A 23327-nucleotide genomic window follows, 5' to 3' on the forward strand; every position below is an offset into this window, starting at 1 on the left:
ATATGCAGGTTTTCCCTCCATCAAGTTCATGCTCATTGACTAATGGTGTTGTCATGACATAATCTCACTGTTGCCTTCTTAGACACGACATCATTGGTCTCTGACATGGCCTGCAGCTAATGTCATGTCAAAACACAATTAATCAAATATCAAATCAAGTAGACATGTGGTAATAAAAACATTTGTTCCCTAAGTGTCTTCAGGACCTACCTTGAAGTCCTCTCATAGTGTCATTGAGACAGTCCAATCATTTAGCTGAGAAATGGTTTGGGTATACGGTAGGCCTGGATATACGGTAGGCCTGGACCGCTCCAACCCGGTTCCGGGTTGGAGCGAGCGGTCGCATCTACACTTCGGTCCGCAGGTAGTATAACTTTTCATTACATTTTCATTACATTTCATTATAGTACAACGGTTTGATTTGTCTAATCTTAGCAATTTCTTCTTAGCTAGCTACATAGCCGTCTTTGTATCAAAGATAATTGCGTAATTATCGTATTTCGTCGTCCTAACGTAGTCTACACTGCTATCTGCCCAGCAGCTAGCTAACGTCCACCGTCTACTAGCACTGTAGAAACTATTACACTCAACTGAACGACTCGATTAGTGTAGTGTTAGCTAGCTACATAGTTGTCTTTGCTGTCTTCGTATCCAAGATAATTGTGTAGTTTAGAGTGTATAGACTTAGAGTGATTATCTTAATTTACCGAGGTTAGCTAGCCAACTATTTGTCGTCCTTAACGTAGGAGATACTGCTAGCTAGCTAACCAAAAGCTAGCCAACGTCTACCGAATTGAACTTCAACAGCCCGGTCAACATTCCGCTTCGCTCCACAGGTAGTATCACATTTTCATTTCACTTCATTACAGTACAACGGTTTGATTTGTTTGATCGTAGCTAGCTAGCTACATAGCCGTCTTTGTATCTAAGACAATTGTGTAGTCTAGAGCGATTTTCTAGGTTAGCTAGCCAGCTATTGTCGTTCTTTCAACGTAACGTAACGTAATCAACACTGCTAGCTAGCCAGCTATCCCCCGAATAGCAGCACTGTAGAAACTATTACACTCGACGGAACGACTTGATTAGTGTAGTGTCAACAACGCAGCCACTGCCAGCTAGCCTACAAAGTCAACAACGCAGCCACTGCCAGCTAGCCTACTCCAGCAGTACTGTATCATTTCAATCATTTTAGTCAATAAGATTCTTGCTACGTAAGCTTAACTTTCTGAACATTCGAGACGTGTAGTCCACTTGTCATTCCAATCTCCTTTGCATTAGCGTAGCCTCTTCTGTAGCCTGTCAACTATGTGTCTATCTATCCCTGTTCTCTCCTCTCTGCACAGACCATACAAACGCTCCACACCGCGTGGCCGCGGCCACCCTAATCTGGTGGTCCCAGCGCGCACGACCCACGTGGAGTTCCAGGTCTCCGGTAGCCTCTGGAACTGCCGATCTGCGGCCAACAAGGCAGAGTTCATCTCAGCCTATGCCTCCCTCCAGTCCCTCGACTTCTTGGCACTGACGGAAACATGGATCACCACAGATAACACTGCTACTCCTACTGCTCTCTCTTCGTCCGCCCACGTGTTCTCGCACACCCCGAGAGCTTCTGGTCAGCGGGGTGGTGGCACCGGGATCCTCATCTCTCCCAAGTGGTCATTCTCTCTTTCTCCCCTTACCCATCTGTCTATCGCCTCCTTTGAATTCCATGCTGTCACAGTTACCAGCCCTTTCAAGCTTAACATCCTTATCATTTATCGCCCTCCAGGTTCCCTCGGAGAGTTCATCAATGAGCTTGATGCCTTGATAAGCTCCTTTCCTGAGGACGGCTCACCTCTCACAGTCCTGGGCGACTTTAACCTCCCCACGTCTACCTTTGACTCATTCCTCTCTGCCTCCTTCTTTCCACTCCTCTCCTCTTTTGACCTCACCCTCTCACCTTCCCCCCTACTCACAAGGCAGGCAATACGCTCGACCTCATCTTTACTAGATGCTGTTCTTCCACTAACCTCATTGCAACTCCCCTCCAAGTCTCCGACCACTACCTTGTATCCTTTTCCCTCTCGCTCTCATCCAACACTTCCCACACTGCCCCTACTCGGATGGTATCGCGCCGTCCCAACCTTCGCTCTCTCTCCCCCGCTACTCTCTCCTCTTCCATCCTATCATCTCTTCCCTCTGCTCATACCTTCTCCAACCTATCTCCTGATTCTGCCTCCTCAACCCTCCTCTCTTCCCTTTCTGCATCCTTTGACTCTCTATGTCCCCTATCCTCCAGGCCGGCTCGGTCCTCCCCCTCCCGCTCCGTGGCTCGACGACTCATTGCGAGCTCACAGAACAGTGCTCCGGGCAGCCGAGCGGAAATGGAGGAAAACTCGCCTCCCTGCGGACCTGGCATCCTTTCACTCCCTCCTCTCTACATTTTCCTCCTCTGTCTCTGCTGCTAAAGCCACTTTCTACCACTCTAAATTCCAAGCATCTGCCTCTAACCCTAGGAAGCTCTTTGCCACCTTCTACTCCCTCCTGAATCCTCCTCCCCCCCCCCCCTCCCTCTCTGCAGATGACTTCGTCAACCATTTTGAAAAGAAGGTCGACGACATCCGATCCTCGTTTGCTAAGTCAAACGACACCGCTGGTTCTGCTCACACTGCCCTACCCTGTGCTCTGACCTCTTTCTCCCCTCTCTCTCCAGATGAAATCTCGCTTCTTGTGACGGCCGGCCGCCCAACAACCTGCCCACTTGACCCTATCCCCTCCTCTCTTCTCCAGACCATTTCCGGAGACCTTCTCCCTTACCTCACCTCGCTCATCAACTCATCCCTGACCGCCGGCTACGTCCCTTCCGTCTTCAAGAGAGCGAGAGTTGCACCCCTTCCTAAAAAACCTACACTCGATCCCTCCGATGTCAACTACAGACCAGTATCCCTTCTTTCTTTTCTCTCCAAAACTCTTGAACATGCCGTCCTTGGCCAGCTCTCCCGCTATCTCTCTCAGAATGACCTTCTTGATCCAAATCAGTCAGGTTTCAAGACTAGTCATTCAACTGAGACTGCTCTTCTCTGTATCACAGAGGCGCTCAGCACTGCTAAAGCTAACTCTCTCTCCTCTGCTCTCATCCTTCTAGACCTATCGGCTGTCTTCGATACTGTGAACCATCAGATCCTCCTCTCCACCCTCTCCGAGTTGGGCATCTCCGGCGCGGCCCACGCTTGGATTGCGTCCTACCTGACAGGTCGCTCCTACCAGGTGGCGTGGCGAGAATCTGTCTCCTCGCCACGCGCTCTCACCACTGGTGTCCCCCAGGGCTCTGTTCTAGGCCCTCTCCTATTCTCGCTATACACCAAGTCACTTGGCTCTGTCATAACCTCACATGGTCTCTCCTATCATTGCTATGCAGACGACACACAATTAATCTTCTCCTTTCCCCCTTCTGATGACAAGGTGGCGAATCGCATCTCTGCATGTCTGGCAGACATATCAGTGTGGATGACGGATCACCACCTCAAGCTGAACCTCGGCAAGACGGAGCTGCTCTTCCTCCCGGGGAAGGACTGCCCATTCCATGATCTCGCCATCACGGTTGACAACTCCATTGTGTCCTCCTCCCAGAGCGCTAAGAACCTTGGCGTGATCCTGGACAACACCCTGTCGTTCTCAACTAACATCAAGGCGGTGGCCCATTCCTGTAGGTTCATGCTCTACAACATCCGCAGAGTACGACCCCGCCTCACACAGGAAGCGGCGCAGGTCCTAATCCAGGCACTTGTCATCTCCCGTCTGGATTACTGCAACTCGCTGTTGGCTGGGCTCCCTGCCTGTGCCATTAAACCCCTACAACTCATCCAGAACGCCGCAGCCCGTCTGGTGTTCAACCTTCCCAAGTTCTCTCACGTCACCCCCGCTCCTCCGCTCTCTCCACTGGCTTCCAGTTGAAGCTCGCATCCGCTACAAGACCATGGTGCTTGCCTACGGAGCTGTGAGGGGAACGGCACCGCAGTACCTCCAGGCTCTGATCAGGCCCTACACCCAAACAAGGGCACTGCGTTCATCCACCTCTGGCCTGCTCGCCTCCCTACCACTGAGGAAGTACAGTTCCCGCTCAGCCCAGTCAAAACTGTTCGCTGCTCTGGCCCCCCAATGGTGGAACAAACTCCCTCACGACGCCAGGACAGCGGAGTCAATCACCACCTTCCGGAGACACCTGAAACCCCACCTCTTCAAGGAATACCTAGGATAGGATAAAGTAATCCTTCTCACCCCCCCTTAAATGATTTAGATGCACTATTGTAAAGTGGCTGTTCCACTGGATGTCAGAAGGTGAATTCACCAATTTGTAAGTCGCTCTGGATAAGAGCGTCTGCCAAATGACTTAAATGTAAATGTAAATGTAAGAAGAAATCAATAAACTTTGAGAGGGCTTAGGTTACTGTCTATCTAGCCACAATATGACAACGTTATACAGATTAAGCAGGCAGAACTGAAGCCTATCTGCCTGTTTGTCCACAGTGTTTGGTACTCACGTTTAGGGCCCTGAGGAGGATCTGTGGGTCTTGGATGCCAGTGATCTCCCTCAGCTGGTTGATCAGCATCAGGCTCTGAGGAGCGAAAAATGCCAATGAAGAACAAAAGGCTTTCCATTAACCTGTTGCTTGGGTGAAAATAGTCTCTACAACGAAGGTATGCAATTATTCATATGACCTTCCTGGCAAGATTGGAAAGAGTACACATTCTAGATGTTATTTTTCCAATCCTTCACTTTAAACCGATTAGCGTGACAGAGTATTGCTGAGTAATAATTACTTAGATTAGCTTTGAAGCCCATTTATTACAATTTTATTTTTTTCTGTCCGGGGCTATGTTGACCAGGCTGGTCTCATAGATTAGATGTAAAATAGTAAATCCGGTACACTCAAATAAGTATGATATGTTATGTTTGGTATGGTTACATAAGATAAGTAACCTTCTAAGGTAAAAGCAAAAATCAGGGTGGTTGATCGGGTGTATAACTCAAACGTCTAGCAACCCAAAGGTTGAGCGTTCGAATCTCATCATGGACAACTTTAGCATTTTAGCTAATTATCTACTTTGCAACAACATAGCATGTTAGCTAACCCGTCCCCTAACTTTAACCTATGTGGAAGGACCACCAGAGGGCAGGCTGGTCCCACAGATAGTAGCCCAGCCCGGCATGTGAGTCAAGGTGATCAGAGGCAATTAAGCACAGCTGACGGCACTAATGACTTATTCTCTTTCTCCTACAAGAGAGAGGAGGGAACAGACTGGAGGAAGAAAAGTGTTTGCTTCTACAAAGGAGAGGACGTACAGTTGAAGTCGGAAGTTTACATACACCTCAGCCAAATACATTTAAAGTTTCACAATTCCTGACATTTAATCATAGTAAAAATCCCTGTCTTATGTCAGTTAGGATCACCACTTTATTTTAAGAATGTGAAATGTCAGACTAATGGTAGAGAGAATTATATATTTCAGCTTTTATTTCTTTCATCACATTCCCAGTGGGTCAGAAGTTTACATACACTCAATTAGTATTTGGTAGCGTTGCCATTAAATTGTTTAACTTGGGTCAAACGTTTCAGGTAGCCTTCCACAAGTTTCCCACAATAATTTAGTTGAATTTTGGCCCATTCCTCCTGACAGAGCTTGTGTAACGGAGTCAGGTTTGTAGGCCTCCTTGCTCGCACACAGTTTTTCAGTTCTGCCCACACATTTTCTATGGGATTGAGGTCAGGGCTTTGTGATGGCCACTCCAATACCTTGACTTTGTTTTCCTTAAGCCATTTTGCCACAACTTTGGAAGTATGCTTGGGGTCATTGTTCATTTGAAAGACTCATTTGCGACCAAGCTTTCAATTCCTGACTGATGTCTTGAGATGTTGCTTCAATATATCCACATAATTTTCCTACCTCATGACGCCATCTATTTTGTGAAGTGCACCAGTCCCTCCTGTAGCAAAGCACCCCCACAACATGATGCTGCCACCCCCGTGCTTCATGGTTGGGATGGTTTTCTTCGGATTGCAAGCCTCCCCCATTTTCCTCCAAACATAACGATGGTCATTATGGCCAAAACAGTTCTATTCGTGTTTCATCAGACCAGAGGACATTTCTCCAAAAAGTACAATATTTGTTCATATGTTCTGTTGCAAACCTTTGTCTTTTTCTATGGCGGTTTTGGAGCAGTGGCTTCTTCCTTGCTGAGCGGCCTTTCAGGTTATGTGAATATAAGACTTGCTTTACTGTGGAAATAGATAATTTTGTACCCGTTTCCTCCAGCATCTTCACAAGTCTTTTGTTTTTGTTCTGGGATTGATTTGCACTTTTGGCACCAAAGTACATTCATCTCTAGGAGACAGAACGCGTCTCCTTCCTGAGCGGTATGACGGACATGTATACCTAATACAATGCAACTAAAAGTATTCCTAACCAGCCGTAGCTTTCAAGTGATACACCAGCTCAATAGTGGCTAAACAGTTAAAAGAATATGGGCCAGCTAAGAGGAGTGAGTCTATATAAAGCCCTCACCCCCATAACAGCAGGTGGACATGTCAGGGTAACAGTGTGAAGGCAACCAGACACACAGACCTGGGACCATGCAGACTTATATGGAGAGCTGGGGTCTATCTTAGCCTCTTGGTCAGCCTCTATTTTGGGCCCTGACATGGATAGCTAGCACCTCTGTTTATCATTCCACTCGCCATGCCACCAGGGTTTGAGTGACAAAGGCAGTGGGTGTTTCTCTGACACACACAAAAAGTCACCACAGACTCTGGACACAGATGAATGTAGATAAACATTAATTGTGGAGAAAAATACAGTTAACTTCATGCTATAAAATAAACAAATCAAAGCTGATGGGTGTGTCCAGTTAAGACAGGTCTATATGACAAGAAACTGTGGGTATGCATGTTGTTGTAGTGGTTTTGACAGATGACCTTTCTCTGATTGCTGTTGTTATTGCAAAGATTGATAGACAATAACACAACTATTTTGCCAACTTGTTGTCGTGATACGTTGAACGAGACAAAATGTCAAACATCTTTGCAGGACAGGATACGTAGTGACAACAGTTCCGAAACACAGAATTCCCCACACGAGGTAATTGAAGCAACTGTGTCATTGACTGTTTCACTGAGGAATAAGGTCGTGTCGTGTCATATAATTTAGTGTCTGTCCACACAGAAAATGTAGGCTGTAACGTTATGTGTTCGTTCTGGTTGCGTTAGTTAACAATCTCATGCAAGGTTAGAGTTTTTGAAATGTCACTTGTCATTCCACTCTGTTAGTGCTCACCGAATTCGTTGAGTTTTCCCCATGTTCACTCTGTTGTTCAACTCTCATGGCAGCAAAACCCGAATTTCTTGTTTATTTCCACAAATGCCTTCAGCCCGACTTCGGAGTCAAACCAACTCCATCTGTCAAACAGCCACACACAAGCAAAGAAGAGTGGTATCCTTGCCTGTCCAAAAAAACGGGCGCGTGCAAGCGACGTGTGTGCGCGCGGTTACGTCTGATACAGTATATCAGCACAAGGATGAACTGTTATGAAGTATGTTCACCTATAGGCAAGCTACAGGGGCATCATTTCAGCTAAATCTAGGATATGGCAGAGTGACCGGACGGTGGGGGGATTGAGTGAGGGTTTCCTCCAAAACATTTTTTTGAAAGCTGAAGCTCATTTATTGCATTTTTACACAATTTAAAACTCTAAAACAAGAAAAAAACAAGAAAACAATAAAAAAAGTACTCTACATTATCATCGTGGCTGCTGGAGCTTCATTTACATCAGTCAACATGGGACATAACAGCCAACCAACAGGTCACACAGCAATTAATTATCTGCTACACACTAGCTCAGCATCATGATTTAAAACTTTAGTTTAGTAAATCAATCAGCAGTGAGATAGCCTAACTAACCATCTACAGCCATTATCCAGCTATGCGCTGGCGCAGTGGCGACCCGTGATTGTTGGTTGTTGCCTGTTTTGCATGTTATTCTGGCATTAATACGTGTCCCATATCAGTTTGCAAATAATGTAAAGAATTATTTTTATTGAGTTAATAAAGCCGCATACACATATGGTCTCTTTTTTTGCTTTCTTGAGTAAGGAAGCTCCAAATTGCAGGTGTTTCAGTTTAGCTCAGTGATTTCTGTCATGGAGGGGCAGCCAGTGGATAATAAAGAGCATAGGGGTTAGTAATCTTCTCTAGTTGTGCCGTGATTGGCTCAGTGTTCTATCATTTATGGGGAAAGTACGTCACCGCAAAATCTACAGCGAGAGCTAGAAAGTTCAGCCCCCTTGGGTGCTGCCATAAATTTACATTAGAAGTGCCCATCCGAGAATGCTCAAGGTCATTGACCACAGGTAAGATGACATCAAATCGTTATATCTGTCGTAGCTTTGATTGGACTGATCATACTTTCAAAATCTTAGCTAGCAAGCTAGACAAGCAGTCATCATCATGAATCACGTCAACAATCTACTGGCAAATCCTTTTCAATCCTCATAATGTGAAGATCTCTTACCTGCCCTCCAGGACACCTACACCACCCGATGTTACAGGAAGGCCATAAAGATCATCAAGGACATCTACCACCCGAGCCACTGCCTGTTCACCCCGCTATCATCCAGAAGGCGAGGTCAGTACAGGTGCATCAAAGCTGGGACCGAGAGACTGAAAAACAGCTTCTATCTCAAGGCCATCAGACTGTTAAACAGCCACCACTAACATTGAGTGGCTGCTGCCTACACACTGACACTGACTCAACTCCAGCCACTTTAATAATGGGAATTGATGGGAAATGATGTAAATATATCACTAGCCACTTTAAACAATGCTACCTTATATAATGTTACTTACCCTACATTATTCATCTCATATGCATACGTATATACTGTACTCTATATCATCGACTGCATCCTTATGTAATACATGTATCACTAGCCACTTTAACTATGCCACTTTGTTTACATACTCATCTCACATGTATATACTGTACTCGATACCATCTACTGTATTTTGCCTATGCTGCTCTGTACCATCACTCATTCATATATCCTTATGTACATATTCTTTATCCCCTTACACTGTGTATAAAACAGTAGATTAGGAATTGTTAGTTAGATTACTTGTTGGTTATTACTGCATTGTCGGAACTAGAAGCACAAGCATTTCGCTACACTCACATTAAAATCTGCTAACCATGTGTATGTGACAAATAAAATTTGATTTGGATTTAAATTATTTCCTCGCCTGGTTCACCAACTACTTCTCAGACAGTTCAGTGTGTCAAATCGGAGGGCCTGTTGTCCGGACCTCTGGCAGTCTCTATGGGGGTGCCACAGGGTTCAATTCTCGAGCCTAGTCTTTTCTCTATACATCAATGATGTCGCTCTTGCTGCTGGTGATTCTCTGATCCACCTCTATATAGAGACACCATTCTGTATACTTCTGGCCCTTCTTTGGACACTGTTTTAACAAACCTCCAGACGGGCTTCAATGCCGTACAACTCTCCTTCCGTGGCCTCCAACTGCTCTGTACTGGGAGAATACTGTAAGAATGGCCCCTGTTCTGAATTCTGGAGCTGTACATTTCAAAAGTGCTGAACAAATAATTATATTGACTACGTCCGTCTTAGCTTGCTCATTAATATCTTAAACGAAATGACGAATTGCCTCTCATTCGCTCATCGTTCCCTTATGCCATAGTTTTTACATCTCAATTGTCCTTAGAAACCACATTTGTTTAAGCAGGTCAGCAATATCAGCTATGTTTTTAAAAAAGGCAGTAAATGAGTCTGAATGAACTGTTTCGCTGCCAGACAAGGCTTCACTCATAGCCAGGTGAAGTGGTGGTAAGGATTCCTTCCATGGCGCTAAAAGAAAACCCTGCTGTTGGGACAGCTTTTTGTAGACCCTAACAGTTTGTGGGCACTGTTTCAAATCAAGTTAAATCAAATTCTATTTGTCACATGCACCAAATACAACAGTGAAATGCTTACTAACAAGCCCTTAACCAACAATGCAGTTTTAAGGAAATACCCCCAAAAAGTAGGAGATAGGAAAAACAAATAATTAAAGAGCAGCAGTAAATAACAATAGCAGGGTTATATACAGGGGGTACCGGTACAGAGTTAATGTGCGGGGGCACCGGAGTCAAGGTAAATTAAGTAATATGTACATGTAGGTAAAGTTGTTAAAGTGACTATGCATAGATAATAACAGAGAGTAGTAGCAACATAGAGGGTGGGGGAGGGCAATGCGAATAGTCTGGGTAGCCATTTGATTAGCTGTTCAGGAGTCTCATGGCTTGGGCTTAGAGGCTGTTTAGAAGCCTCTTGGACCTAGACCTGTCCAGGTGTGAAAGGACAGTGTGGAGTGCAATAGGGATTGCATCATCTGTTGGTGCGGTATGCAAATTGGAGTGGGTCTAGGGTTTCTGGGATAATGGTGTTGATATGAGCCATGACCAGCCTTTCAAAGCACTTCATGGCTACAGACGTGAGTGCTACGGGCTGGTAGACATTTAGGCAGGCTACCTTAGTGTTCTTGGGCACAGGGACGATGGTGGTCTGCTTGAAACATGTTGGTATTACAGACTCAGACAGGGAGTGGTTGAAAATGTCAGTGAAGACACTTGCCATTTGGTCAGTGCATGCTCGAAGTACACGTCCTGGTAATCCGTCTGGCCCTGCTGCCTTGTGAATGTTGACCTGTTTAAAGATGTTACTCATATTGGCTGCTGAGAGAGTAACCACACAGTCATCTGGAACAGCTGAGGCTCTCATGCATTCTTCAGTGTTACTTGCCTCGAAGCGAGCATAAAGTTATTTTGCTCGTCTGGGCAGCTCTCGGTTGTGCTTCCCTTTGCAGTCTGTGATAGTTTGCAGGCCCTGCCACATCCGACGAGCGTCGGAGCCGGTGTAGTACGATTCGATCTTAGTCCCGTATTGACGCTTTGCCTGTTTTATGGTTTGTCAGTGGGCATAGCGGGATTTCTTATGTACACTATAATGGTTTGTCACCTTTATAGTGCAATTAATGTGTTATTTAGTGTTGTGTTGTGGCTTTGCTGGCATGCATCCCCACATTTCTTTTTGGGTTTGCCCCTCCAAGATATACGTGCTAAAATTGCCACTGTGCTGGCAGCTGTCTCAGAGCATTTCATATTATTTTGTACATACATTTGAGACACTCCATTTAGTATGATATGTTACGTTTCGTATAGTATGTATTAATTTGTGGATGTTTATCACCCATATTGTATGATATGTTAAGAATTACAATTCGTATTATGTGTTACAAATTTGCAAAATGACAATATGTTACAAAGTGAATGATATGCTAATGTTAGCTAGGCTAAGGGTTAGGGGTTAAGGTTAGGGTTAAGTTTTAGGAGTTAAAGTAAAGGTTAGGGGAAGGGTTAGCTAACATGCTAAGTAGTTGCAAAGTAAATAAAAAGTAGTAAGTAGTTGAAAAGTTGCTAATTAGCTAAAATGTTAAAATTGCCCATAATACGTCCACCGATTCACCCCAACCAAGCTACCAACTTTTTTTTGCCTTAAGTAACCATCTGTCTTATGTAACCATTCCAAACATAACGTATCATACTAATTTGAGTGTCTTGGATTTACATTTACTATATTATGTGTAGGTTGCTGAACTGCCTGTGAGACTGCCCTACTCCTTTAAAAAAAAGTATCATCTTACCATGTTAATAGACAATCATTACAGATGCCAAAAACTTTCACACACAGGTCCATTTAATGTTGAAACTGAGTCAAGAAGAGCCATCTTCAGACTTAAACTATTCCGAGTTAATTTTGGAAAGAGACTGAACAGAAAGAAAGGAAAATTACTTTGAAGATCATCTGACATTACATTTTGGAGGGGAGATTTAGGTGTATCAAACTGGTTGCTCAACATGATATCGGTCTTATGGCTACTACTAAGCTCAGGTAAGATTCACTCAGACAGTTTTCCTCTTCTACAATCAGCCATGACACATTGGATTAAATAACCATACATATTAATTAAATACAAACATTAAAGACCAGTTTACCAGTCTGTGCTATTAGGAATTGTCTACATGAAACAAGCAACACTTAAAGATGATTGACATAATGAGACAGTAGTTTCTACTCATTGCTATTAACTCTTTTCAAATACATTTTTAACTTGGTCTGAAATTACCAGTCGTATTGAAATAAATTATTTCAATGTCTGAGTGTGTTGTTTTATTATAATGCTATTTGTTATTTTATAGCAAATGTATGACTTAATGGAACCCTTCTGTGAGCTTCCTATCCTGTAAATCCAATAATATGATTTTAGGAAGTCCATCTGTTTGAATCAGGGTTTTAACCAACTCAAACTAGGGTTACAAAATTTCAGTAACTTCCTCGGAATTCCCAGGTTTTTCCAGAAATCCCATTTGTTGGCTTCCCAGACTTCCTGCTTATTTCTTTCTGATTCCAGGAATATTCCAACGGGGTTTTCTGGAAAACCTGAGAACTTTGTGAAAGTTACCTGGAATATTGCAGCCCTAACTGATAATAATAATATTGCATCCCTATCTGATAATAATAATATTGCAGCCCTATCTGATAATAATAATTTTGCAGCCCTAACTGATAATAATAATATTGCAGCCCTATCTGATAATAATAATAATATTGCAGCCCTATCTGATAATAATAATATTGCAGCCCTATCTGATAATAATAATAATATTGCAGCCCTAACTGATAATAATAATAATATTGCAGCCCTATCTGATAATAATAATAATATTGCAGCCCTAACTGATAATAATAATATTGCAGCCCTATCTGATAATAATAATAATATTGCAGCCCTATCTGATAATAATAATATTGCAGCCCTAACTGATAATAATAATATTGCAGCCCTAACAGATAATAATAATATTGCAGCCCTATCTGATAATAATAATAATATTGCAGCCCTATCTGATAATAATAATAATATTGCAGCCCTAACTGATAATAATAATATTGCAGCCCTATCTGATAATAATAATATTGCAGCCCTAACTGATAATAATAATAATATTGCAGCCCTAACTGATAATAATAATATTGCAGCCCTATCTGCAGCCCTATCTGATAATAATAATATTGCAGCCCTAACTGATAATAATAATATTGCAGCCCTATCTGATAATAATAATATTGCAGCCCTAACTGATAATAATAATATTGCAGCCCTAACTGATAATAATAATATTGCAGCCCTATCTGATAATAATAATATTGATAATAATAATATTGCAGCCCTAACTGATAATAATAATAATATTGCAGCCCTAACAGATAATAATAATATTGCAGCCCTATCTGATAATAATAATATTGCAGCCCTAACAGATAATAATAATATTGCAGCCCTAACTGATAATAATAATATTGCAGCCCTAACAGATAATAATAATATTGCAGCCCTATCTGATAATAATATTGCAGCCCTAACAGATAATAATAATATTGCAGCCCTAACAGATAATAATATTGCAGCCCTAACTGATAATAATAATATTGCAGCCCTATCTGATAATAGCCCTAACAGATAATAATAATATTGCAGCCCTATCTGATAATAATAATATTGCAGCCCTAACTGATAATAATAATATTGCAGCCCTATCTGATAATAATAATATTGCAGCCCTAACTGATAATAATAATATTGCAGCCCTATCTGATAATAATAATATTGCAGCCCTAACTGATAATAATAATATTGCAGCCCTAACTGATAATAATAATATTGCAGCCCTATCTGATAATAATAATATTGCAGCCCTATCTGATAATAATAATAATATTGCAGCCCTAACTGATAATAATAATATTGCAGCCCTATCTGATAATAATAATAATATTGCAGCCCTAACTGATAATAATAATAATATTGCAGCCCTAACTGATAATAATAATATTGCAGCCCTAACAGATAACAATAATATTGCAGCCCTATCTGATAATAATAATATTGCAGCCCTAACTGATAATAATAATATTGCAGCCCTAACTGATAATAATAATAATATTGCAGCCCTAACAGATAATAATAATATTGCAGCCCTATCTGATAATAATAATATTGCAGCCCTAACTGATAATAATATTGCAGCCCTAACAGATAATAATAATATTGCAGCCCTATCTGATAATAATAATATTGCAGCCCTATCTGATAATAATAATATTGCAGCCCTAACTGATAATAATAATATTGCAGCCCTAACAGATAATAATATTGCAGCCCTATCTGATAATAATAATATTGCAGCCCTATCTGATAATAATAATATTGCAGCCCTAACTGATAATAATAATAATATTGCAGCCCTAACAGATAATAATAATATTGCAGCCCTATCTGATAATAATAATATTGCAGCCCTATCTGATAATAATAATATTGCAGCCCTAACTGATAATAATAATATTGCAGCCCTATCTGATAATAATAATATTGCAGCCCTAACTGATAATAATAATATTGCAGCCCTAACTGATAATAATAATATTGCAGCCCTATCTGATAATAATAATATTGCAGCCCTAACTGATAATAATAATATTGCAGCCCTAACAGATAATAATAATATTGCAGCCCTAACTGTGAGACGAATGAAGAATATCAGGCAATTTCCTGATATTCTTAGGGGTTTTCCTATAAATAAATGCATGGATGGTAAAATATCTTCAATTTAATGAAAGTAATATGTTTATCCATTATACTTCATAAACATGTTTTTCATTCTAAGTAGTGGATTGTAGTTCATTGTTGTGGAGACGCAATGTCTTGAAACATAACACGTTAAAGATTATTGTGTCTTAAAAAAAATGACAATAATCAAGTTTAAAATAGATGAATACCGTAAATCATCAGGTAGAATTGTCATATGCAAGATGGACAGGGTTTGCGTTTTAGTTGAGATATCAATAGGATTGTAAAATTCTGCTAACTTTCCCCAAATTCCCAGGTTTTCCAGAAATCCCTGTTTGAAGTTTTCTAGAAATATGCAGGAAAATAGGAATGCTCCAACCAGGATTTCTGGAAAACCTGGGAATTTTTGAAACCCTTCTGTATATATCAATTGTAACGCCTTTCTTCTGTGGACGAAGGATCGGACCAAAGTGCAGCGGGGTTAGTGTTCAACATGTTTAATAAAGACAATAACCGTGAACACTACAAAATACAAAACAACAAATGTGAAAAACCGAAACAGTCCTATCTGGTGCATAGCCACAAAGACAGAAGACAGAAAACAACCACCCACAAGACCCAACACAAAACAGGCTACCTAAATATGGTTCCCAATCGGAGACAATGACTAACACCTGTCTCTGATTGAGAACCATATCAGGCCAAACATAGAAATGGGAAAACTAGACACACAACATAGAATGCCCACACAGCTCACGTCCTCACCAACACTAAAACAAAGAAAACACAAAAGAACTATGGTCAGAACGTGACATCAATGAGTTGAATTTCATATATCAATGAGTTGAATTTCATATGATGGCTGAACAGATAGCAGATAAACCCAAGAGGTCTGCTCTGAACCAACTTACCAGGACCCTCCTGCGTAAATACAACTGTGGAGTCAGACCTGTTCAGAACTGCACCAGTCCAACGCTCATCCACATAGACCTCAAAATGCAGTCTGTGCTTGATGTGGTAAAAAACCCTATATAGCTTTATCTAAATAATTAATTATTTAAGTCTAAAATACAATCTGATTACCTGTCATGCTTTTGGTAATATGTAATACAGGAATTTAAAACATCGTTGATGTTGCTCAATTACAATTTTTTTGGTATGAAATATTAATCTTGTATCTGTAAATACATTTTAACCTTTTGGAGCTACACATTTCAATGGCCTGCACAAATAATTGATTCCCAAAAAAGTAATACTCAATTATAGATGTTTTGAATATCTACCTTATACATGTTGGAAAGACCCAGCAAGTAACCACAAGCATTTGGTACCGGCAGGTTGGTATGAATTGTTTTCTTCGATTGGTGTTAAACATATACTTCAAAATGTTCATGCAACGTAAAACCATCACTGGCCCCATCCACAAATAGGAATATTTAAAAATGTAATTACTTCGATTACCCCTTCAAGGAATAATCACGTCTACACATTATATTTATAGTTTCAATGGAGTGGTGGAGTGAGCCATTAAAAAAAACAAAACTTGAAAATAAAATCAGGATGAGGAGAATCGCATTAGGGTTCATTTGTTTGGTGGGGCCAGCGGACATGAGTCTCTAGGCTCATTCTCCATTCACTTTAATGCAATTGCAACACCATTGTTGACTTTGCTTATTTTCCCATCCGCCGCTTGTCCTTGTGCCATTGATTGAGCGCCAGAGAAGACATCTAAAGTGAAAAATCTAATTTTCAGTATTTTTTTCAAAAACACTGAATGACAATGCCGTTGGTGTACTTATACAAATGCAATGTTCTCTTCAGATATTTGAATATGAGTGAATGAGGCACAGTAATGTCTGTTTTGCATTATTCTTTTCCACCCAATATACACATTGTCTGTCTTAACATGAATACCACATTTAGCTGTTTCTACGAATCCTGTGTCTGTGTTTCATTTCAGTTACATAACATATTTAAAGCTTCTGCATGGTTTTCACATGGTTGTCTGTCTGAAAGACAGGGAGCCTGCTTCAGCCAATGTGTCTTCAGCCTTGTCTGGCATGCAACAATTGAATGCCAAAACAGGCAGGCAACCATTTGTCATCTACTTCATATAACTGGTCTTGTGATGTATTTCCTGTTTATGATGTCAGATCTTGACTGATGAGTTCTTGGTGTGGAATCCCGAGGAGTTTGACGGGATCACTGAGATCTCTCTGCCCTCTGAAGCTATATGGGTGCCCGATCTCATCATCAGTGAATTGGAAGAATTGATACTATGTATTCCTGTTCAAATTTCATAACATGTCATTGGATTACTCAATACATTCAGTCTCTTTGCAGAAATGTTCAATATTTGTCCTTTTATTTTAAATGACAGACTGAAAAGGAAGTGTGTTGACCAGGGTCAGAGTGTCTCATGTTCAACATACAGTACTGTAAGCAGCTGGAACTCTTGTCTTCCCCATAAGTCGTGTTCTTCCCCTTGTTAGTGTGGATGTAGGGGAGTCCCCTGCCATCCCCTATGTGTATGTCACCTCATCGGGGATGGTGAGAAACAACAAGCCTATCCAGGTGGTGTCTGCGTGTTACTTGGAATTGGAAGCCTTCCCCTTTGACAAGCAGAGCTGCACTCTGACTTTCCGCAGCTGGCTTCACTCAGGTTAGCATAGAGAGCTGTAAACACGCTAACATTAATACCCAGTCAAATGACTATACATCTGGATATGCACAGATGGAGGAGTGCCGAGGACATCGCCAATGATCAGAAGTCGTTTATGGACGATGGCGAGTGGGAGCTGATGTCTGTGCCCTCCCACTACTGGCAGCTCCGGATGGATGGCAGAGACTATGCACACATCCAGTTCTACGTGTGTGCCTACTGTTACCAGATCTAGGTCTCTCTTTGTTTCTCTTCAGATACTTGATTTGAAGGAAAGTATTTGAAGAAATACAAATATGACCTATATGTCTAGTGCCAACTGTATCCACATATACAGCAATACATATCCAGTCAGTAAATATGTAATATGTGAATAGGTGTGTTAGTGAGATGTTCTATATGGCTTGATGTCTATCCAACAGCAAACAAAAATATACACACTTTTCTTGTAGGGAGACTGTGACTGTACAATGACAACTAAATCAGATTGAGTATCGACAGGAGGTTTTTAGCCATCCCCTCCTCCTGGTACTCCTGTTGTGAAGGTGTTAAAGAGATCTGCCAGGGCTTCACGGACAGGATTAAGCGCTAATGCTAATAGATGAGGATGAGGCGCGTCCAGCATGCTGAGAGAGAGAGGCACCATAATGAGGCTGTCTCTGTGGCAGCTGATCAATGGCCGTCTTGTTCTGCCGGAGAAATGGGCCCTGGGCCTGGTGCAGGTGGGGGAGAGACTGCCTGCGAGGATAGGCTAGGCGGGGTTCTGTTGTACATTCAGCTCAGGAGGGCAATTAATGATGGAGTGTCGATCCAGCAGGGCTCATTGGGTTACCTTTACACTACTGCTCATTGTAAAAGCGGTTAAGGGGATTCATGTGTTTTGGGGGACTGGAAGAGGACAGGAAGGTAATACTGTGGAATATGGTTCAATATGGTTTTCTTGTGGGTTCAGTTGAAAAAAGTACAGTTGATATCTAAAGCTAAAATGGGGCAGATTTAGGTTTAAGTTAGTGATGGGAAAAACATGTATTTCTCAATTTCTCACCTATGGGGGAGTTCAAACACATTCTTGACCTACGTGTGACATGAAATAGAAAAGTAAAACTCTCTCCCCCTCTTTCTCACTCCCTCTCACCCTCTCACTCGTCAGGTGTTAATCCGCCGGCGCCCCCTGCTGTACGTGGTGAGTCTGCTCATCCCCAGCATCTTCCTCATGGTGGTGGACGTCATCAGCTTCTACTTGCCGCACAACAGTGGCACGTGCATCATCTTCAAGACCAGCATCCTCCTGGGCTACACTGTCCTCAGGGTAAACCTGCCACCACCATCAGTACACCACTCATAGGTATCATACACCAGCTCCTCTCCTCATCTTTGTTTCAAATGTTCTCTCATATTGTTTGACACACCAAGCTTGCCCTTCATACCCAGCCAAATGAGATGGTTTAGGATGAGTTGGACTGCTGAGTGAAGGAAAAGCAGCCAAGAAGTGCTCAGCATATGTGGGAACTCCTTTAAGACTGTTTGAAAAGCATTCCTCATGAAGCTGGTTGAGATAATCCCAAGAGTGTGCAAAGCTGTCATCAAGGCAAAAGTGTGTCTACTTTGAAGAATCTAAAATCTAAAATATATTTTGATGTATTTAACACTTTTTTGGTTACTGGATGATTCAATATGTGTCATTTCATAGTTTTGATGTCTTCACTATTATTCTACAATGTAGAAAATAGTAAAAATAAAGAAAAAACCTTGAATGAGTCTGTGTGTCCAAACTTTTGATTGGTACTGTATTTCTGATCTAAGACATGTTCTGGAAAAATTAAGATTTGTCTTTTTCCAACAGGTGTATTGTTGATGTTTGGTGTTCTCCATCTTATAGGTGTGTTCTTTGCGGTGTGCATGGCGCTGCTGGTGCTGAAACTATCCATCTCCATATTTGTAGTGAAGCTCCTCTACCACAATGAGAAGGAGGTCAAGGAGATGTCAGTGTCTGCCTGTCTCCTCGATAATTACGGCTCGTACAGCCAGACCTTCCTCGAGAGCAACTTCAACTCTGTCAAAACACTAAATGATGTGGATCAGTGTGGGGGTGAGAGGGGACCTGTGTTGTTTGGATGCGTTGTATTTCTTGGTCATAGGACACAAGAGTGTGACTGGGTATTAGGACCAAACGTTTAGCAGGTGGTGGTTTTCATAACTTTCCACAGATTTCTTATTCTATTTGATATGTAATGGCCAGCTTTGACACATTTTCATGTTGACAACAACTCTATGTTCCTCTGTATTACCAGCAAAACGATCAGAGAGAAAATACACTTTTACAGTATGTCTAGACATACTAGTGGCAAGAAAAAGTATGTGGACCCTTTGGAATTACCTGGACTTCTACATACATTTGTTATACAATGTGATCTGATCTTCATCTAAGTCACAACAATAGACAAACAGTCTGCTTAAACTAATAACACACAAACAATTATATGTTTTAATGTCTTTATTGAACACACCATGTAAACATTTACAGTGCAGGTTGGGAAAAGTATGTGAACCCTTAGATTTAATATTATTTGGCAGAAATGACCTCAACCAAACATTTTCTGTAGTTGCGGATCAGACCTGCTCAATGGTCAGAAGTAATTTTGGACCGTTCCTCTTTGCAAAACTGTTTCAGTTCAGCAATATTCTTGGGATGTCAGGTGTGACCCGCTCTCTTGAGGTCATGCCACAGCATCTCAATTGGGTTGAGGTCAGGACTTTGACTGGGCCATTCCAGGAGGGGTATTTTCTTCTGCTGAAGCCATTCTGTTGTTGATTTACTTCTATATTTTGGGTCGTTGTCCTGTTGCATCACCTAACTTCTGTTGAGCTTCTATTGGCAGACAGCCTTACATTCTCCTGCAAAATATCTTGATATACTTGGGAATTCATTTTTCCATCGATGATAGCAAGCTGTCCAGGCCCTGAGGCAGCAAAGCTGCTCCAAACCATGATGCTCCCTCCAACATACTTTACAGTTGGGATAAGATTTTAATGTTGGTGTGCTGTGCCTTTTTTTTCCTCCACACATAGTGTTGTGTGTTCCTTCCAAACAACTCAACTTTAGTTTCATCTGTCCACAGAATAATTTGCCAGTAGCGATGTGAAACATCCAGGTGCACTTTTGCAAACTTCAGATGTGCAGCAATGTTTTTTTTGGACAGCAGTGGCTTCTTCCGTTATATCCTCCCATGAACACCATTCTTGTTAAGTGTTTTACTTATTGTATACTCGTCAGATGTTATCATGTTCCAGAGATTTCTAAAAGTCTATAGCTGACACTCAGGAAGAATCCTAACCTTCATTGAGCATTCTGCTCTGTGCTCTTACATTCATCTTTGCAGGATAGCCACTCATAGAGAGAGTAGCAACAGTGCTGAACTTTCCATTTATAGACATTTTGTCTTATCGTGGACTGATGAACATCAAGGCTTTTAGAGATACTTTTGTAACCCTTTCCAGCTTAATGCAAGTCAACATTTCTTAGTCTTGGGTCTTCTGAGACCTCTTGTTTGAGGCATGGTTCACATCAGGCAATGCTTCTTGTGAATAGCCAATTCAAATTTAGTGAGTGTTTATAGGGCAGCTCTAACCAACATCTCCAATCTCATCTCAATGATTGTACTCCAGGTTAACCTGACTCCTGACTCCAATTAGCTTTTGGAGAAGTCTTTAGCCTAGGGGTTCACAATTTTCCCAACCTACACTGTGAATGTTTAAATTATGTATTCAGTATATACAAGAAAAATACAATAATTTGTGTGCTATTAGTTTAAGCAGACTGTGTTTGTCTGTTGTTGTGACTTAGATGAAGATCAGGTCTAATTTGATGACCAATTTATGCAGAAATCCAGATAATTCTAAATGGTTCACATACTTTTTCTTGCCACTGTATTCAATCAACAGTTTGACTTTTATTTAATTTACTTGTTAAGATTGCATTGTAGCAACAGAATATCTTCTCTTCGGACTTTCATGTGTCCAACCCCACCTACATGTTGTCCCTCCAGGCTTTGAGTTTGACCTGGCTCCAGAGGAACTGCTGTCTCTGAGCGAGCCCCAGGAGAGTACTCCTCGGCTGGAGAGTATTCTCCAGGAGGTGGTGGCCCTGAGGCTCTACCTGCAGGAGGGAGAGAGTGACAACTCAGCCCAGGCTGACTGGGTGGCCCTCTGCTGCAAGGTGGACCTCCTCCTGTTCCGAGTCCACCTGCTAATCCTGGTTGTCTACACCAGCACTCTGCTGCTACTGTGTGCCATCTGGAGCTCTGCATGAGGATAGAAGGGGAGAAAAGGAAGACCCAGAGTTACCTCTGCTGCAGAGGATAAATTCATTGGAATAACTGCACCTCAGATTTGCAGCCCAAATAAATGCTTCAGAGTTCAAGTAACAGACATCTCAACATCAACTGTTCAGAGGAGACTGCATGAATCAGGTCTTCGTGGTCGAATTGCTGCAAAGAAACCACTAAAGGTCACCAATAATAAGAAGAGACTTGCTTGTGCCTAGAAACATGAGCAATGGACATTAGACTGGTGGAAATCTGTCCTTTAGTCCAAATTTGAGGTTTTGGTTCCAACCACTTGTCTTTGTGAGACGCAGAGTAGGTGAAGGAATGATCTCTAAATGTGTGGTGCCCACCGTAAAGCATGGAGGAGGAGGTGTGATGTTGTGGGGGTGCTTTGCTGGTGATATGTCATCCCATCTTGTTTGGGCTTAGTGGGACTATAATTTGTTTTCAACAGCACAATGACCCAACACACCTGTAGGCTGTGTAAGGGCTATTTGACCAAGAAGGAGAGTGATGGAGTGCTGCATCAGATGACCTGGCCTCCACAATCACCTGACCTCAAACCAATTAAGATGATTTGGGATGAGTTGGACTGCAGAGTGAAGGAAAAGCAGCCAACAATTAGCTAGCATATGAGGGAACTCATTCAACACTGTTGGAAAAGCATTCTAGGTAAAGCTGGTTGAGACAATGCCAAGAGTGTGCAAAGCTGTCATCATGGCAAGGGTGGCTACCTTGAAGAATCTAAAATACAAAATATATTTTGATGTATTTTTTGGTTACTACATGATTCCATGTGTTATTTCATCGTTTTGATGTCTCCATTATTATTCTACAATGGTAGAAAATAGTACAAATAAAGAAAAACCCTTGAATGACGAGGTGTGTCCTAAGCTTGACTGCTACTGTATTTTAAAGGATCCAGCCAGTACAATGAGTAATGACTGATTTGCTCTTAGTAGCTACATATTTTCAAGCGTTTGTGTGTCCTTAATTGACATGATTTTTCAACAAAGTTCTCTCTTTAGTCCCCCAAAACATTAAATGTTTAATTGTTGATATATGCAGTAGGCATGTTTTTTATCCAAAGATGACGCATGTGTTTTCGCAGCAGTGTGTAGCATCTATCCATGTAACAAACTGTATCAGCAGGATCCTATCACATAATAAAAGTCATAGATTCAATTTTGTTGTAGATTGCAGTACATATTCCCCCAACAAAAGCAGTTTAAGAAATCAATGAACAAAATGACGTCTAAGATCAGTATCAAATGTCAGATGGATCTTGTTAGTGAGATAAGAGAAAACCGACCTGCACTTAAACTCCCATATGAAAACCAATCTGCCAGAGAAAATAGGCCTATGCTCCTTCGTGTGTTCAGGAAATCAATTTCTTAATGCAGGATCTTTGAGAGAAAACATATCTCCACACTAAGCTTATAAAATACATTGAGGATTCAGATGGAGGAAAAAAGCTGATATACCACACGAAACTTGATCCATACACAGACATCTGTTAGGCTACACGGCCAGATACTGTAAACTTGGATAGGCCTGAGTGCTCAGAGTTATCTGCTCAGGACATGTGATGACCTCAGCTGCTTCCAATCCCCATCATAAAA

At 41.6% G+C, this 23327-nt stretch overlaps 1 protein-coding gene and 1 pseudogene across 2 annotated transcripts in view; one reads left to right on the forward strand and one right to left on the reverse strand.

Annotated features, from left to right (window-relative positions):
* usp28 (ubiquitin specific peptidase 28) overlaps positions 1 to 7478 on the reverse strand; it is a 36065-nt gene extending 28587 nt beyond the window's left edge. For both annotated transcript variants that reach the window (XM_064981913.1, XM_064981912.1), the window contains exons 1-2: positions 7312 to 7478; positions 4521 to 4595 (exon numbers count right to left, since the gene is read on the reverse strand). In XM_064981913.1, coding sequence (XP_064837985.1) covers positions 4521 to 4595; positions 7312 to 7359 — 123 coding nt within the window. In that variant the 5' untranslated portion in view covers positions 7360 to 7478. The remainder of the gene's footprint in view (positions 1 to 4520; positions 4596 to 7311) is intronic.
* An 8098-nt stretch (positions 7479 to 15576) lies between these two features.
* On the forward strand, positions 15577 to 21689 carry LOC135549403 (5-hydroxytryptamine receptor 3B-like; annotated as a pseudogene).
* Positions 21690 to 23327: the final 1638 nt, after the last annotated feature.

The sequence above is a fragment of the Oncorhynchus masou genome, chromosome 12 (assembly GCF_036934945.1).
Source record: "Oncorhynchus masou masou isolate Uvic2021 chromosome 12, UVic_Omas_1.1, whole genome shotgun sequence".
NCBI classification, from domain to species: domain Eukaryota; kingdom Metazoa; phylum Chordata; class Actinopteri; order Salmoniformes; family Salmonidae; genus Oncorhynchus; species Oncorhynchus masou.